This window comes from Protomyctophum bolini (assembly GCF_963924005.1).
Source record: "Protomyctophum bolini genome assembly, chromosome: 12".
NCBI classification, from domain to species: domain Eukaryota; kingdom Metazoa; phylum Chordata; class Actinopteri; order Myctophiformes; family Myctophidae; genus Protomyctophum; species Protomyctophum bolini.
The window spans coordinates 11693242-11710289 of record NC_137873.1 but is presented as its reverse complement, the minus strand read 5'-3'; the positions used below and the strand labels follow the sequence as shown (position 1 = coordinate 11710289).

Genomic DNA, 17048 nt, shown 5'->3' with positions numbered 1-17048 from the left:
CACACACACACACACACACACACACACACACACACACACACACACACACACACACACACACACTTGCTTTACTGGGGTTGAAATGCCATCCATTAAAACACAAAACGTGGGTGTACAGACCGAAGCAATTTAAGACCCATCTTTAAAGGGACACTTCACCCCTTTTGCAACCAGAACTTATTTTAATGATGTTTGGGAGACAAGAAACACTTTCTTTGGGTTTTTATATGGGTATTTTGTGTTTTTAGATATTTTAGTATTTCCAAGTGTCCATGATGTCATGGACACTGGGCTGACTTACTTCCTGGACTACATGTTGTCTCAGTAAGACAGCCCTCTCCCTATCCACAAGGAGGAGCAGTGCAATTCCCAAAGCATTATGGGAATTGTAGTCTAGGAAGGTAGTGAGCTCAGTGACATTATGGATACTCCTCCATAAACATTTTAACATAGTTGATGTAATTTCCTGTGCTCTGGTGAATTTGGGGGGTTTGATCAAGGAGAAATCATGGGCAAATGTCCTCAAGGAGATGTGGTTGAAATCAAGGAATCTCCTGCAGAATCAAGGAAGGATGGCAGCCCTGACACACACACGCTCTCACTCACTCAGCCCCTCACTCATTCTAATGTATGCATTGTGTTCCAGGTCACAGTGAACTGGTTCCAGATGCAACAGACGCAGGAGGTGACCCTCCCGGCCCACTATCAGGCCCTGAGCGAGAGCGCCAAGCTGTACGAGCCAGGAGAACAATACGCAGAGTTTGTTCGCAAACTGCCCAAAGAGCTGCCCAAGCGTACACGCGTACACTCCGACTCTGTCTCTTCCGACAATTCCAGGTATGAATGCCACCTATCAGGCTCTCTTGTTGTTAACCACTTCATAGCGAAAATAGCGGACAAATATTACAGCCAAAGCTGATATAAAATGTGTATAAACCACTGTATTTTGTGCTTATGTAGTCTAAGTGTTTTTCCAGGGCTACTTAAAATCCACAAAACTGCAAACTTAAAAGCTCCCTCAAAGTCAGACCTCCAGTTCTAATCTAATCCAATCTAATCAAAAAGTAAACGGTTGTTTAATGGGCTTCAGACAGCATATTCCCAATTCAATTTATTACCCAAGTTACCCAACCATAATGCAAATAACACACCTGATACTGAGAACCGTTGAGCAGGAGTATATAGAGCTTTACAACATTGAACAGTGGTGGATGATTTCACCACAGAGGTGATCCCGCGTCAGTTTGTGTTACCAACGAGTATTATTAGTTTCAGTTTTAGAGAAAACACTTTCGACATAGCGACTCGCTCTGTCGATTCTCAGCCCACGTTTTGTCTTTCAGTCAGTCAGTGCAACAATGGCTCTGAGAGCGAGCCGGGAGGAAGAGAGAGTTACTAAGGAAGAGTGAGAGAGAGAGAGAGAGACATAGGGAGAGAATGGAGTGAGTAAATGTGGGGAGAGAGAATGCATGTTGAATTTGCTGCCCTTCCTCAGGAAATATCTGTGGAGTGGACTGAATGTATCGGAGGAGATTGCAAGCGTGAGATTCTGGCTCAGTGTTAGACTCTGCCGCAAAGACTCTGCTCACACTATCAAAGCTGGGTCATATAATAGCTTACACACACACACACACACACACACACACACACACACACACACACACACATACATGCACATCCTTTGCTAATGCTTGATAATAGCATCAACAGCGTCATTTCATTACTTGTTTCTTGACACTGTGGACAATACATAGTTTTTATTCCTGTGGTGAGGTAACGGATGATTATAACTTCCTACATATACTATCTGTAGAATATTTATAATGTGAAACACAGCTAGTTGTTTAAAGCAGGGGTTCTCAACGTTTTTGGCTGGCGACCCCCAGAAATGCCCCTCCCTTTTCCCTCTACATCAAATTCCAAATATCTTTGGGGAAAATAGCTGGAACCCACAAAACATTTTGCAGAATGTTTGCCTATTGTGACATGCCAAGAATAGGGCCGCTGGGGTTCATGTTGTTTAACCCATTCTGACCTGAGATCAGATTCATACGAGGTTTCCACTGGACACACACTGGTCTGATGAACCCATTCTGACCTGAGATCAGATTCAAAAAATGTCAGTCGTTCTTCGAATTTTTCAAAAATAGCAGACCTACAAGCTCGTATCGCGCCACTCGGTGGCGCGATATGAGCTTGTAGATCTGCTATTTTTCAATAGGTAAAGCATAACATGATGCTAACACCAAAATGGGTGCCCGGTCAGAATGGGTTAAACTGCTGGTGGTAGTTGAACTTAATAGCTCCAACAATGTCTAGCAAGTAGCAACCAATGTGCTTCCTTTTTCGTGCAGCATTAGCGCATGGGTTTTATTTTTAATTTTGCTTCCTTTTTTTTTTGTTCCAGTTATGGGTTCTGGTGGTGGTAGAGTGGGCGGTCTGTTGTTTCATAGCACTCTTCTTGATTGAGGCTACATGTAGTGTAGTCAGACTTAGGAGGAGTCAGACAAGGTTAACGCTAAGATAGGCACGAGGGGGACATGTTGGAGGGACAGCCAGGTCACATATGGAACTTAAAGCCACGTCACCATTACAGCCTCACCAGGTAGGCAGGTGTGGTTAGTTTTCATTAACCACTTAAACTTGATATACTTCATTGATTGGTGTCCCCCAAGGGTCTATACTTTGGTTCTCTCCTTTTAATCCTAGCTCTCGACACCTAATCTCTTAGGTGAAAATAACCGACCTATTTATTGTCACATCACAGTTTTACAGGTAAAAAAGTAGGTGACATTTGTTTTGTGTGCTTAGCTATTTACAAGCTTTTGCCACAAACGGTGCAACCGAAGGGTCTCTTAGCCGCTGTTTACTGTTCATTATATATACTTAAGGACATTATTCAAGGTGCAGTATGGACACGATGTACGACGTAGGACACGATGTGGTAGGACAAGATGTTTTAAATACTTTAGTATTTATCGTGTATGTATGTATGCCATACTTACTTCTCTACCCCCATTACCTTTTAGGTTTGTGTTCAATAAAAGGTCAGTGGGCAGCACCCACTCGTCGCATGGCAACCTGTCTCAGGTCTCTGTCAATTCGGGTGACATCCTGAGTGGTGATGAGATGGACAGCCTGCTAGGCTCCCGGCCCGCAAAGATTGGGGAACGCAGATCCAACAGTAGCACCGACATACAAGGTAATAATAACACTACAAACAATAATAATAATAATAACCAGTACGACGCCTGAGGGCGAGAGGCGACCTCGCCCTTTGCACGCATCTGCCTCGTTGGCGGAAGACTGCTGGGCGAGCGCTAGCGCTTTGGCATGAGGGGTCAGATCAACATGGAATGAAGTTACATTAGAATTTGAACCTGCATTGAGTAAGTGCAGTGATAAAACATCCTTTCACACAGATCATGAACAAATCAATATTCTGTACCCATATAAGGAGCATGTGTTGAGTGTACAGGGTTTGATGAGGTCAGATCAACATATGGAATCTCAGAACAGGTCAGCTCCATACAGTATATGGGTGGTAGCGGGGACATTCTCTTGAGTGTACAGGGTTTGATGAGGGCCCAGGTAGGGCCAGGCCTTCATTTTCGGCCTGTTGAGAACTACTTTTCGCCGGCTGCCGGGTGCGGGTGCACTAATAACTTTGGGGCAGGCCCGTCTAGAGTTTGAATGGACAGGTATAATTCAAAAGGGAGACATCGAAGAGGAATGATGGATGGGGAAGGATCAACATATGGAATGTCAGAACAGTTTCTGACATATATCCATATATGGAGATCTAAGGGTTTGAAGGTTTGAGGTCAGATGAGTTGCTGGCCAATATTGATGACAGACATCAGGGATCTCCATATATGGGCTTAACTGCGACAGCAGTTACTATATAACATTTACTATATATCCACCCCTGATGATATCACGTGATGTCACGATGACCTGGGCACCATATATGGGGGCTGATGTCACGTGATGACCTCAGGTGACCTGGGCACCTGAGGGCTTGCCTGGGGTGACCAGGGGGCTGATGTCACGATGACCTGGGGGGCTTGCCTGGGGTGACCAACCAACCAAAACACACACTGATGGGAATGCTATTTAATACAGCCTCTTCTCAGAGGCCGTATTAGAGAGCTTGCCAAGTGATTAATTCCCTGATGGTAAAATAAATCGCAGCATAATTAATATAATAACAACAACAGACAAAACATATCAAATAGTAACTCGTATTGGAAACATTAATATAATCCCTCTGCCTTTCCAAAGCCTAGAAGACTATTAAAAAAATGCAATTTTTTGTTGAGGATTTGAACCTAGTTTGTCATCCTTATTTATGAAGGTAAAGTTCATGGGGTCTTTTTAGTAGAATGTAAGTACAGTACTCATTCGTTCATTCATAGGGTCACACCATGGATTTGACCACAAAGTTACTCATAAACACTCAAGCAGCTGTCAAGTTATGACCACAGTCTTCTCTTGTTGGCCGCTGAGTAGCGCATCCAGGGCACTTAGTGGTTAAGTGGCGTGCCTGGCTCAAGGGCACATTTGTGGTTGTTTTTGTCAGAGGAGACAACTTTCTCCGCCAGGACCATTTTTCTGCGTGATATTGTAATCTTTAGGCTGCTGCATAAGTTATCATAAAGTCCATTGTACATGGTGTTGTATGCCAAATACAGTTAATCTTCAAGCTCACAATGTAGCAGGTGAGCTTCTAGATCGGCTATTTATGGCACACGACAAGTATATATCAAGCTTTATTGGACACAGGGCTGAGGATTCCAAGTAGCGAGTGGCGAAAACGTCAGGTTATTTCTGTCCTTCTTTTGGTACACGAGTGGGTAGTATAACGTATGCCAGTGTTCACATTTAAACCAACCACTTAGTCATCACCTCAGAGCCTCACTGTTCAGACAAAGGTTGTTACGGCATTTCTATGACAAGCAAAAGAGGTTTTTCTTTTTGTTGTTGGAGGTCATGAACCTGAGAGTGACAGCGGTGGGCACACAACCCTAAATCCTAAATCCCCCCTCTCTCTCTCTCTCTCTCTCTCTCTCTCTCTCTCTCTCTCTCTCTCTCTCTCTCTCTGGGAATTGCCCTGCACACAGCTTATTGACTCACAGGAAACTTCTCTGCACCCGCGTTCAAAACAACTTTGAGTTGAGCTGTGCGTCGCTTACTCACTGCCCCTATGTGGATGGAATATCTGCGCATTAAAACATGTCTGCTCCTGGGATGTAATTGAACCGTCCATTTGTCCGTCTGTCTGTCTGTCTGTCTATCGGTCACATGCTGCCGTTGGACAATGTTTGTTCTTTTGTACATGACGTACGTGTAAACGGTCATGTGCGCTCTGTCCCACAGCGCTGCGAGGCCAGGCCCCGCTGCGAGCCTGGGCATCAGGGAGTCAGGGCGGGATGTGCAGTGACTCGGAGAGCGCCGGAGGGAGCAGCGAGTCCCGCTCCATGGACTCGCCCACCGCCAGCCCAGGTACGGGAATTTGACTCTCTGACATGACGTTCATAATATGAGACTTGGTTTTCACTTCAACTTCAAGTTTATCGTCACATCACGTTCACAGATGTTCGCCAGTTTACAGGTTTATTTTTTGTAGTTCCCAACTCTTTTTTTTCAAAGATAGTCATAAGAATAGAGTACACAAGATGTAACAATAAAGTACAACCTTGAAGTCAGATACCCGGATAAAATGTCAGATATACTGTACATAAGGTGCACTGCATAGGCTAAATGTATGTTTTATCGACCAAATGCATGATTGTACATAATGGCAGAGAGATAGATAAATGAGCTCATAAGAACATCTCACCTGACCTCTAAATATGGGGAAATACTAGCCTGGCTTCGGCCAGACACATAATGTGGATTCACTCAAGCCTACCGGGTAGTCAATCCACGTTATCAGTCTGGCCAAAGCCATGATTGGGAAATACTTCTCGTAGAGACATAGACAAACCATGAGGGGAGACCATTGTTAATCCTGCAGGGGAAATTCACCCAGCTGATGGCTACTAAGATGGTCATGATGAGCACTTGGGAGGGCTATTAGGGGTTAAATGTATTGCTCAGGGACACTTCGACTGGGAGGTGTACAAGGGCCCTTTGCCAGCCCAGACAGCCTCTCTACCCACTCTGATACGGCCGTCCCACGCCAACACAACGGGCAACAAGGCTAAGCTACATTGAAGTTCAAGAGGAAATGAAAACCACAACAACACATACATGAAACTAGAGTCATTTAATTCATGATGCAGAAAATAGTAGGGTGTTGTAATGTCCGTGTGGTTAACCTAACGTGCCGTGCTGTTATCTGTGAATGGAGGCGGCCCTTTATATCTACTGTATGCAACACAGCTCCAACACAGTCCATTTGTTACACTTGGAGGTGCTGCTGTTTTGGTGTCATTAACCCATTAATACCTGAGGCCGATTCTACAAATGTCTTATAAAAAAAGCAAACTCATGTTGCTCTATCAGTGGTTCTCAAACTTTTTCATGTCAAAAGTATATGTAATTGGCCACCACCCCCATTGCTTTAAAACAATATACAGTATATGTTATTAACCCATTGAAACCAGGATATGTTTTTATGGGTTAATATCACGGGTGCAGTACTTAGTTTAGACAGTTTTTGGTTTAGACTAGTCATTTGGTTAGACCAGTCATTAGTCCTACAACTACAACCTTTCTCAAACCCTCATCCTAAACCTAACCTCCCACGGGGCAGCACACCTAAACCTAACCTCTTAACGCATGTCTAACCAATGACTAGTCTAAACTAAGTATGCACCCCAATATCACATTAGTGTCATTGTGTGATTCTGATTGACTGGCACAGGTGATTTCAAACGCAGACTACCCAGAACCCCCTCTACTGGAACCATGTCCTCTGCCGACGACCTCGATGAGAGAGAACCACCTTCACCATCAGACAATGGTACAGGTGTGTGTGTGTGTGTGTGTGTGTGTGTGTGTGTGTGTGTGCGTGTGCGTGTGCGCGTGCGTGCACGTAGATCTCTGTATGAGAGAATGAATAAGATCGAATTACATGACGAAAGAGAGAATGTGATGCCTATATGTACAGTTATTTTTAAATTATTATCTTGGTGGCTTTTCTGAGATAAGATATGTAGGTAGAATATCGGTAGGTACACCGGGAATCAAACCGGGGACATGCTGTCAGGCATTTAAAAGCGCATGATATGGTATATGCTCCTTAACCGCACTGAGTGTGTGCGCGCGTGTCCTCGTATGTGAGAGGGAAGTAGAGGAAGTGAGGGAGAATAGAATGAGAGATTACCGTGCAGTCCATGCACCACATGGTGTGTGTGTGTGTGTGTGTGTGTGTGTGTGTGTGTGTGTGTGTGTGTGTGTGTGTGTGTGTGTGTGCGTGTGTGTGTGCGCGTGCGTGTGAGACAGACAGGGGGAGACTGTGCTTACATCAAATGTTTTTACACTGGACACAGCTGCACAGATGGGCTCCATGTTGGTTTTGGCGCGGGGCCTCAGCTCACAGTTCCTGTCTCCGCACTGACCTCTCCCTGTTAGCTAACCTGTTATTTTTATTTTAGTCAATGTCATTTGCAGGATCAGAAGCAGCTTCACTTTGACCTAAATTTCTCCTGTGTGTGTGTGGCACTGAATTGATAGAATAAGTTTGTGCTTAGTTTGTGGTTGGGTTTATGTAGCCTTAATGAAATCATTAAATCAAAGACATCATTAAGGTCTAGCTTTGTGAATGATACAATAGAACTAGTACCAGTGGCAAAAATATGGTGCAACCGGTGCAATGCACCGAGGCCCAGCGCCCCCAAGGGGCCCATGAAAGGGGAAGAAGAACAGAAAGAAAAGAGTCAGGACAACGGTGAAAGCCTGGTTTCTGGGGCTATCGGTCGCAGGAAGAGTAACACCAAGCATTCGTCAGTGATGTCACTGACTGACTGGTTTATAAACTGCTTCAAGTCCATACTACTTCCATGTTGCATAACAGTGACATCACTGTCCACTCCTTCTTGGTATCTTTACCACCTTGTTTCAACATGTGTGTTACTGTGTTCATGCGCTGCCTGTCAGCAGCACAAGCTCAGCTGTAGCCTATTCTGTCACGTTCCGTCACGCTAATGAAACACTAGATGGGATTATTATGTCATGTCAGCACTATCAGAAGATGTAACCCAGGTAAAGTAATCTGTCACTCTGCAAGTTTAACTAAAGTTTTTTCCATCTGTCCAAAGTCATTTCTGATAGCCTGCAGCCACAATACTTTAGGGTGCCTAAACAATATATTTGCACTGGGGCCCATTGCCAGGTCCTTTCGCCCCTGTACATCTGCAGTGGTTGGAGGTGGTCTTCCATTGACACATTTACACCCTGGTGTACTGGCTGACAAGTAGTGCTGCCTCAAGCTTATAAGCTCCAATTTTTCCTGACCAAAGTGCATTCTCTCTTGGAAGAGTAGTAGAAGTTTGGTCGAGACCCGGGTCTTATGAATTGCGGCTTTAATGCGTAGATTTGTGTCTTGATTGTTGTCTAGGAATTCTGCATCAATTAGTAATTGAGGCAAACTCTTGAGACACTTGGCATTATAAAGGTATAAAGGTAGTAGCTTTAATACAGAGTCCACAGTAGAAGTACATTAAAGATTCTGGTTGGTAGTAAAGTAGTTCTCTTAGGAAAGCAGGGAGAAAGCATAGAAACAGTATACACAGATTAGAGAGGAACTGCTTGCGGAACAGGGACAAGCTGTACCCAAAACATGAAATACCAGACCAGGAACATGGTATGTTGACTCTATGACATTCAGATACTCATAACATAACATAAGGCCAGGTGAAATACATAATGACAAAATAAGCTGTTATTGTACCATTATTGAACCGTATTGTGCTAAATTGCTGTATGACAAGACATACTGTTTGGCCATTCCAGTTATAGACTGAGGCCTGCCATATATAGTCGCATCGTCAACAACTATTCTCAAGAAGGTCCCTTCAAATTGACCCGGTTTTCTAATTCAGCCGTGACATAGAGTTGGCTTTAGTCATAGGACGGTGGAGCAATTGCATCTGTCACAGAAATATGACAGAGTGCCTATTGTTAAAGAGTGAGTATTTTTAGCTGTTATAGCAGCATCAGCCCCAAATTGTCTAGTCATTTCTCCTCACCAAGGCCCTGTCTGTTTCTATCCCGCTGTCAGGTCTGGCAGAGATGGTGACGGCCACGGCCAGCTCTCCTGGTCCCTTCAGGAACGCCCAGATGTCCAAGGCTGCTCAGACACACAAGCTGAGGAAGCTGAGAGCTCCGTCCAAATGCAGGGAGTGTGACAGCCTCGTCGTGTTCCACGGAGCAGAGTGCGAGGAGGTAAGACACACCTTGACTTAAAAAATAACACCTAAACTATGATGAGCCAGTGCCCAGTGTAGTGGTCGTGCCAAACGTTTTATGTAGAAAAATAAAAGGTTTGTTAAAAAAGCTAAAGTTCTACATTTTGAGAGTAGCTAGTAGTAGAGAACTCCACGGGGATCATTTATCCAGTTCCAATTTATTTATTTCACTTCATCCTTTGTGCTGGTGTATGAGTTGTCTCCCCTTATTGGATAAAATCGGTATCCCAACCTAAAATGTTACACTGCAAGTGTAGTTTCAGGGGAGGCAGGGAGACACCTGCAAAAATCAATGATTACTATAGGAATGTATAGCTCACCGTAACAACTTTATAAACTGACTTTTTAGATAAAGAGGGGGTGAGACATGCAGAACAGCCACTTAAACATAGCGATAAAGTTTGGAGCCACATGTAGGAGACATGGCTCTTGGCAGGCTAAGGCAGCAGGGTTCCATGAGGTTCCAGAAGCAGGGGTGTTAATCACTACATTGTCTCTGAATACAGTAGGCAGCCTAACACAGCTTAGCAGGGCATGAAACTAACAAAGAAGCTTTTTCAAGCGACCACAATGGTATTGTGGATTCCACTTTTTATAAATAGAATAGATGTGTTGGATTGGGAAGCTATCCCTCATTTACGTAAATTAAAACCGGTGTCTCTCTGCCATCAAAGAAACCAGTAAGACGCGCAAACGCGGGAAGCGAACGCAGCTCGTACATATTTGGGTTTTGGACGTATACACGAAACAATGCAGCATTTGAAATAAATGTGACCCATTTATTCCGTTTGCTTAATATTTGCAACTAACTCGATGTTTGTTCCCTCTGTTTGTGTCCTCCCTGACCAGTGTTCTCTGGCATGCCATAAGAAATGTCTGGAGACTCTGGCCATCCAGTGCGGCCACAAGAAGCTGCAGGGCAGACTTCATCTGTTTGGTATAGACTTCGCCCAGGCAGCCAAGAACAGCCCAGACGGCATCCCTTTCATCATCAAAAAGTGCACGTCTGAGATTGAGAGCCGAGCGCTAAATATCAAGGTAAACATAACTTGTTGTCCCAATGCTGTTTTATAGGGCTATACCACTTATTTGACATGTGGGTGCTTTGTCAATCTGTTATATTTGATTCAAAGTTTCCTCAAAGCCACTTTTTCCTTTATTGAGATATATTTGCCTATTCATTTTGTTATTTGTTATCTTAAACACCTAAAAATCACATAACTACCAAAATATGTGAAGTTATGTAGATCAAAAGGAAGTAACCAACAGATCAAAAGATGTTGGTGTTCTCTTGGATTTCGTACTTTAAGCCCATTGTGCCATAATCCATAGGTAAATCGCATACGCATGTGCAGTATATGCATGGGGCAATGGGGGATTAGTCTATGGCACAATGGACCGTCACCTACAGATTCAGAACACAACATCAGAATAGTGTGGAACGTTTCATGTGATTCTGAGGTGTTTACGAAATGACGATATGTTTTGAGAGGCGTAAGACTTCAATAACGATCATGAATAGGCAATTATTACCCAATAAACTAAATGGTTTTGATACTTTATTAATTTTGATCAAAGTAGGTGTGACAAAGGCTCCACATGTCAAAAAGGCTGGTATACTCCTTAAATACTTTTGCCCTTAATGCTTGCAGCTTGCCACAAGGTACGCATTTCAATAGAAATCATGTAAACCATGTAACATGCTGTTGTTCCTTCTGACAGGGTATTTATCGGGTGAACGGTGCCAAGTCACGGGTGGAGAAGCTCTGTCAGGCTTTCGAGAACGGCAAGGAGCTGGTGGAGCTGTCGGAACTCTCACCCCATGACATCAGTAATGTCCTCAAATTGTACCTGAGACAGGTGAGCATCATTCCCAGTGTGGATGTGTACTTACAAGGCGAAAGATTTTTTTTAATAACTTAAAATAGTCGCAGTGTAAAAACAAGGTAAATAGTTGTGAAGTGATTGTCAATCCTCCAGTTTGGTATGTATTAGGCCACAGACCTCCTTAACTCTGAGTATTACAGGCCTGTAAGGGTCCAATTGTTTTCTAACTATCAATAATTTAGTCCTCAGACCCCACTTTGAGAGGTAACAAGATGACTCGCCCCGTTTCTGTTTTCCTCCCATAATTGTCCCCAGTGAGGGGTGGGAGAGGCTGGACAGCAGACGGCTGGACTTTGAATTTCTCTAACTATAAACTTTCATGACAGCAGATAGCCTAAGTACAAATATAATTTATGAAAAGCTACTACAGTAAAGTCTGTTCACAGAAGTTGTTGTAGGATATGTGGGGATTTTCTGAAGAGGTACCATTTGAGTGGGCAAAACCTTACATATACTAAATAATACTAAATTGTTTATAGGGTCAATATAAGTCAAATAATATAGCCTTTCCACTGGAGTATCTTTTTATATTTTTCCAAAAAGAATACAAACAGCCAATAGCATATTACAAAGTTATCCCCCTCACTGGTGAAAATTCCGGGAGGAAAAACGGGCAAGCACCGGGGCGAGTCATCCAGTATTCCTTTGAGAAGCATTGTCTTAGAGTATCTGTCTAGACTATACTTAGTCAGTGAATAACAAAAGAATTACGATCCTCAAGCTCAACGTGTCACATCGTGGCACATTAATGAAATTCGTAAAAGAAATAAAATAAATTGCCATGGGAATGGCTTGCTATAGGAGAGGGAATCCATCAATCATAAACCATTCGTTATTGTCCACGTGCAGCTGCCAGAGCCGCTCATCCTGTACAGATACTACAACGACTTCATCGGCCTGGCCAAGGAGTGCCAGAGGGCGCTGGTAGAGGAGGCCGAAGCTGCCAGGACGGCTCCGCCGGGGGAGCCCAGCGGCCTCAGCATCCAGCTCAACAGAGTCATCTTCAAGATCCGAGACCTGCTCCGCCAGCTGCCTCCCACCCACCACAGGACCCTGCGCTTCCTCATAGCACACCTGCACAGGTGAGAGCCGTGCCATTCATAGCATTCACACAATGTTGCAGGGAAATGTGAATGGTTCCACTTTGTTCTACTCTGTGGCTTCAAAACAGTGTTTTGCTTAACGCACCATTACAACCTGGTCTAACCAGTTCATATCACAATTGTATTACGCAGCGAAAGAATCGGTGGATAATTCTGTAGCCTTCTCGGCGAACCAACGTTCAAGTCTTTGGTCTTTCTGTCAGCAGGTCTGTCCGCACATAACATAACATAAGATAACACATAACATAACATAACACAGATGAACAGATAATCAGACTTCCTCATAATGGACTTATGTAAGCAGCACAGAGCCTACGTTTCCTCATAGCACAGTCACAGAGGAACTAGAGAAAAGTACCTGTGTCTCACATGACTGCTGCTGGTTGACAAATGTTCGTGGCACTTGCACTGAACTTACATTTTCATGGGTCGCTGCACGAGATTATTTGTTTTTCTAAATCACAAAAGAATTCCCGGCCTACAAAAAACAAAATTCACACCCGGGAAAAAGGAAACCTTCCACAGTGTTCAAGCATAGTCTCTTTCACCCGTATTGTGCAGATAGTAGGATGTTTGATCGATATCGTGCAACCCTAAATGCATCCTCCTAATGCCTCCCTCCTGTCCTCAGAGTGACGGAGCAAGCGGAGGAGAACAAGATGACGGCCAGCAACCTGGGCATCATCTTTGGCCCCACGTTGGTGAAGCCGCGGCAGACGGACGCTGAGGTGTCCCTCTCCTCCCTGGTGGACTACCCGTACCAGGCCCTGATGGTAGAGCTGCTGGTGCGACACTTCCACGTGATCTTTGACGTGTCACAGTCGCCCCCCAGAGACGCCCCCCAGCAGGCCTCCCTCAGCGCCCAGGAGAAGGAGCAGAGGCTCAGCAGGCATTCCACGTCTCTGGTGGACATTAAAGAGGTGTGCCATGGGGGTGTGGGCTGTGCTGTGCACACAGGATTAGTGGGTGCATTGCAGAAGAGCAGAGTTTTGAAATATTCTTTTTTCATCTGTACTGTTTTTAAGTAAATTTTGATGTTAATTACAGTTTTAGTTTTAGTTCATTTAATTTAAGTGCATGAGTATTGAGTTTTATGTTTAGTTTTTCAGGTATTATGAGGAAAGGTAGAATGAAATGTTTTTACAGAATTTCTATATAATTTGAGTTCGTATTGCATTCTTCTTCTTTTCTTCTTCTTTTTACTTTAGTTTTAATTTCAGTTTCAGTTTTCAATTGTGTTTCACTTTTAGTTTTACTCTTAGTTATCTGATAAATACAATTAAGAAAGACAGGACAGAAAATGTGCAACATAGGTCGGCCAGGCCACCAGGGCATCCTGTCTATGGACAATGTCACAATGTCAGTTGGTTGGTCAGTTTGTCTGAATGTCCACCACTGTGCTCCAATCGGTGTCACCATCGTACAACAGAGTATACGTCAGGCTTTATTAGCCATGTTTGAATTATTTTCATAGAATTTCTGGAGATGTGCGTGCTTCCTGTTGGATCCTATCTCTAATGAATTATTTTCAAAGGAATATTATATCTGAAATGTCCTATTCTTTTGTTTTTATTATTGTTTTTGGATCAACATTCCTCCAATTGATGATTGACTCATTGTCTGTGTTTGTTTCTCTACAGAGTGCCAAAGTGTTCAAGAGACATTCGTCAGTGATCCCGTCCTCTCACATACTGGACGAGGTGCAGGAAGTCCAGCCTGGTATAGACAGGAGAGAGGGCTCAGCCCCGGACAGGCTGAACGGCCTTGACGCCGACGTCCAGAGGTCTACGCTGGTGTTCGGCCGTCCCAGCCCCCACTTCCCATCCGTTAGCGTCGCCCCAAACAAGGTCCAGATGCGCACCCAGACGCGCTCCAGACTCCTATCTCGGCCAATTAGCATGCCACTGGAGCGCCTGCCGGGCCCTGCCCAGCTCAACGAGAGAAACAGCCGGAACGCTAGCGATAGCCCCGACGGGCGGGTCTCCGCCCCAGACACCATACAGGAAGCAGTAGAGCCGGAGAGGCCCAGAGCCGGCGGTTCGTCCAGGGTCAGCACCTACTACATCACGCCCTTCATCGACACTCAAGCGATGCATCGGCGGACATGGGACAGGAAGTACAAGCACTATGACGTCACTCCCCGGACGGCCATGATAGTGGCGAACCTGCCTCCAGGGAGCTCCGCCGCGAAGCCCCTGACCCCTGCCGCTACTGTCGTCGGGTCGACCCCGGGGGCCGCGAGCAGCAGTGTTAGCACCATACTCCCCAACAACCCCTACGCGGTGTCTGTCAAACCTTTCTGGACTTCCAAAAGGGAAAGCGAGACGGATAAGCCAACCACTGAGCCGGGCGGCTCCTCGCCGCGCCTGCCCCTCACCTTCAGGCAGCCACGGACTCTGCAGCCTCCTCCCGGAACCTTCTACAAACCCCCAGTCAGGGCCAGGACGCTTCCCCACTGGACCACCATGGTCACCACCATCACTACAACCTACAGCACCAACACCAGCGCCTCACTGCCCTCCTCCCCCACTCAGACACTCAGCACCACCCCCATCACACACACCAGCCCCCCGCTGACGCGACTCCAGTCGCAGGACTCCGTAGACGGCGCCGCCGACCCCGAGGTCGCAGCCTCAGCCGGCCTTTCGCCCCCTCAATCCCCACCCCCCAGCAGTCCAGATGAGTCAAGCCCTGGCGAGGCTAAACCCGTCTACCAAAGACTGCGGCCTCGGCGGCTGCAGGAGCTCGAACACAGGGAGGCACATTTTGTCTGAAACTTTAATTATAGCCAAACCTTTTATTTTTATTTTTTAACAACTTGTAAATATAAATGTATCTGTGCCATAGTGTATATTGAATGAAAAAGAAACACTTATTATTTTTTCCTCAAATGAAATATGGGAGTGAATGAAATTGGTCTAGATCTGTGAAAAAGAACCATCAAAGTGTTACGCTTAATTTATGCTCAGTCGTACCATGGTGTTTGTAGACTATTTTTGTCTTGCGATACACATGTGCAACAAAGTATAAATCAGGCTTTACATGTGCTAATATTGTGTGTTTGTGATACCTTAGCATCACAAACACGTACGCAGTAAAACAATTTGTGATGCCATTGTTGCTGTATGTTTAGTGTTTATTTAACTAAAAGAGATTATCATCTATTTTTCTCCCTGAAATGATACTAGCCAAGGAAAGTGATTTGATATTGTTGACCTATCGTTCTAAATCTAAATGTTTTAGATATAATACATTTACTAAGTATGAGTGCAGTTATTGATTTGTTCATGATCTGTGTGAAAGGATGTTTTATCACTCAATGCACTTACTCAATGCAGGTTCAAATTCTAATGTAGTCAGATATATATATATATATATATATATATATATATATATATATACACACATACATACTGTACATACATATGGCTGGAAGTATTTTAATATGTTTTATCAAACAAAGTGAGTTCTGTGTAGCCTGTGATTGGTACATCTGATTCTCTATGTAAATCTTTTGTATCTGTTTACGTTTTATATTCATCCATATGTTACTTCCAAATGACGTTTTTGTCATGGTAATTTGTCTCACCAAATTACTGACTAAAGCCAGTTATACAGTATGACATGCGACAGTTCTTGCTGCAAATTAAAAAAAGAAATGTAGTTCATACCATACATGCTTGTGTGAAGATTCTTAATGCTTTTCATGTGTTCAAAGAAAGGGTGTTCTCAGAGAACCCGGGTTGGGTTCATAACCTGAAGTGACACCCTGGAGTCATACTTTTACTTGAGGTCTATTATTGTTAAGTGTGTATTTTTCCCAGCCTTTGTGTTGTAATGCAATAAGGCTTTCGTTACTCTCACGTGTGCTTTAGGGGCTTAGCTCTTGCCTGTGCTTGCAGCAGTGCCATCATAACATAGTAGCCTATATTTACACCAGTGGTCGCTGCCATATTTAATCCCTGAATTTAACTGAGATTCAGCGTAAGCCCCTACCTGTGATCCATTGTACACAGAGAGCTCTCTCAGTGGGTTCAAGTGGTCTTACTCTGCTCCTCTGAAGCCTTCCTTCACATTACTCCTCCCAGCTTAATCACTTGTGTCACCTGCTCTCCTCTGACGAGCTGACATGAGGATGACTCATGTCAGACCTGCCTAATGATGACACAAAACCACCACGGACGGTGGCTACATTCAATGTCTCAGACGGGCCACAAAAAAAGGCCCGTTTAAAGTCGGGGGCAATTTAGCTGACACTCATTCAGAGCAACATAATATGTGGTGCAATAAGAGTGCTGGTAGTCTCAAATACACCTACTGAAGATCAAATCTGTGATGTCAAAATTATAGGACTCTTTATCAACCACTAGCCCACCTTACAGATACCCCCTAATTCTGCGTCAGTGTTGCCTCTTTGTGTGCCTGCCCATGTTGAGCTGGCCTGGGAGATTAGAGCAATCAGATTAGGAATGCAGCTGACCTGCGGGCAGTGGGGAGAGAAAACAAAGCTGACGGAGCCCTTCCACTTAGTATGTCTGCCCTTACTTCTGCTTGGTTGTCAACCTCTTTCTTCTAGATGTCGTACGATTTTTACAATTTTCCATTAGAGGTAAGACTCTGGATAATTGTTTAGGTCAAGATT

At 44.4% G+C, this 17048-nt stretch overlaps 1 protein-coding gene across 3 annotated transcripts in view; it reads left to right on the top strand.

Moving 5' to 3' along the window:
- LOC308325595 (rho GTPase-activating protein 29-like) overlaps positions 1-16070 on the top strand; it is a 52660-nt gene extending 36590 nt beyond the window's left edge. For 2 of the 3 annotated variants that reach the window (XM_080778128.1, XM_080778130.1), the window contains 10 exons: positions 647-837; positions 3030-3202; positions 5380-5505; positions 6872-6976; positions 9230-9393; positions 10266-10454; positions 11139-11276; positions 12153-12385; positions 13038-13326; positions 14047-16070. In XM_080778128.1, the coding sequence (XP_080634254.1) occupies positions 647-837; positions 3030-3202; positions 5380-5505; positions 6872-6976; positions 9230-9393; positions 10266-10454; positions 11139-11276; positions 12153-12385; positions 13038-13326; positions 14047-15180 (2742 nt within the window). In that variant the 3' untranslated portion in view covers positions 15181-16070. The remainder of the gene's footprint in view (positions 1-646; positions 838-3029; positions 3203-5379; positions 5506-6871; positions 6977-9229; positions 9394-10265; positions 10455-11138; positions 11277-12152; positions 12386-13037; positions 13327-14046) is intronic. The other variant, XM_080778129.1, reaches the window with a different exon arrangement.
- Positions 16071-17048: the final 978 nt, after the last annotated feature.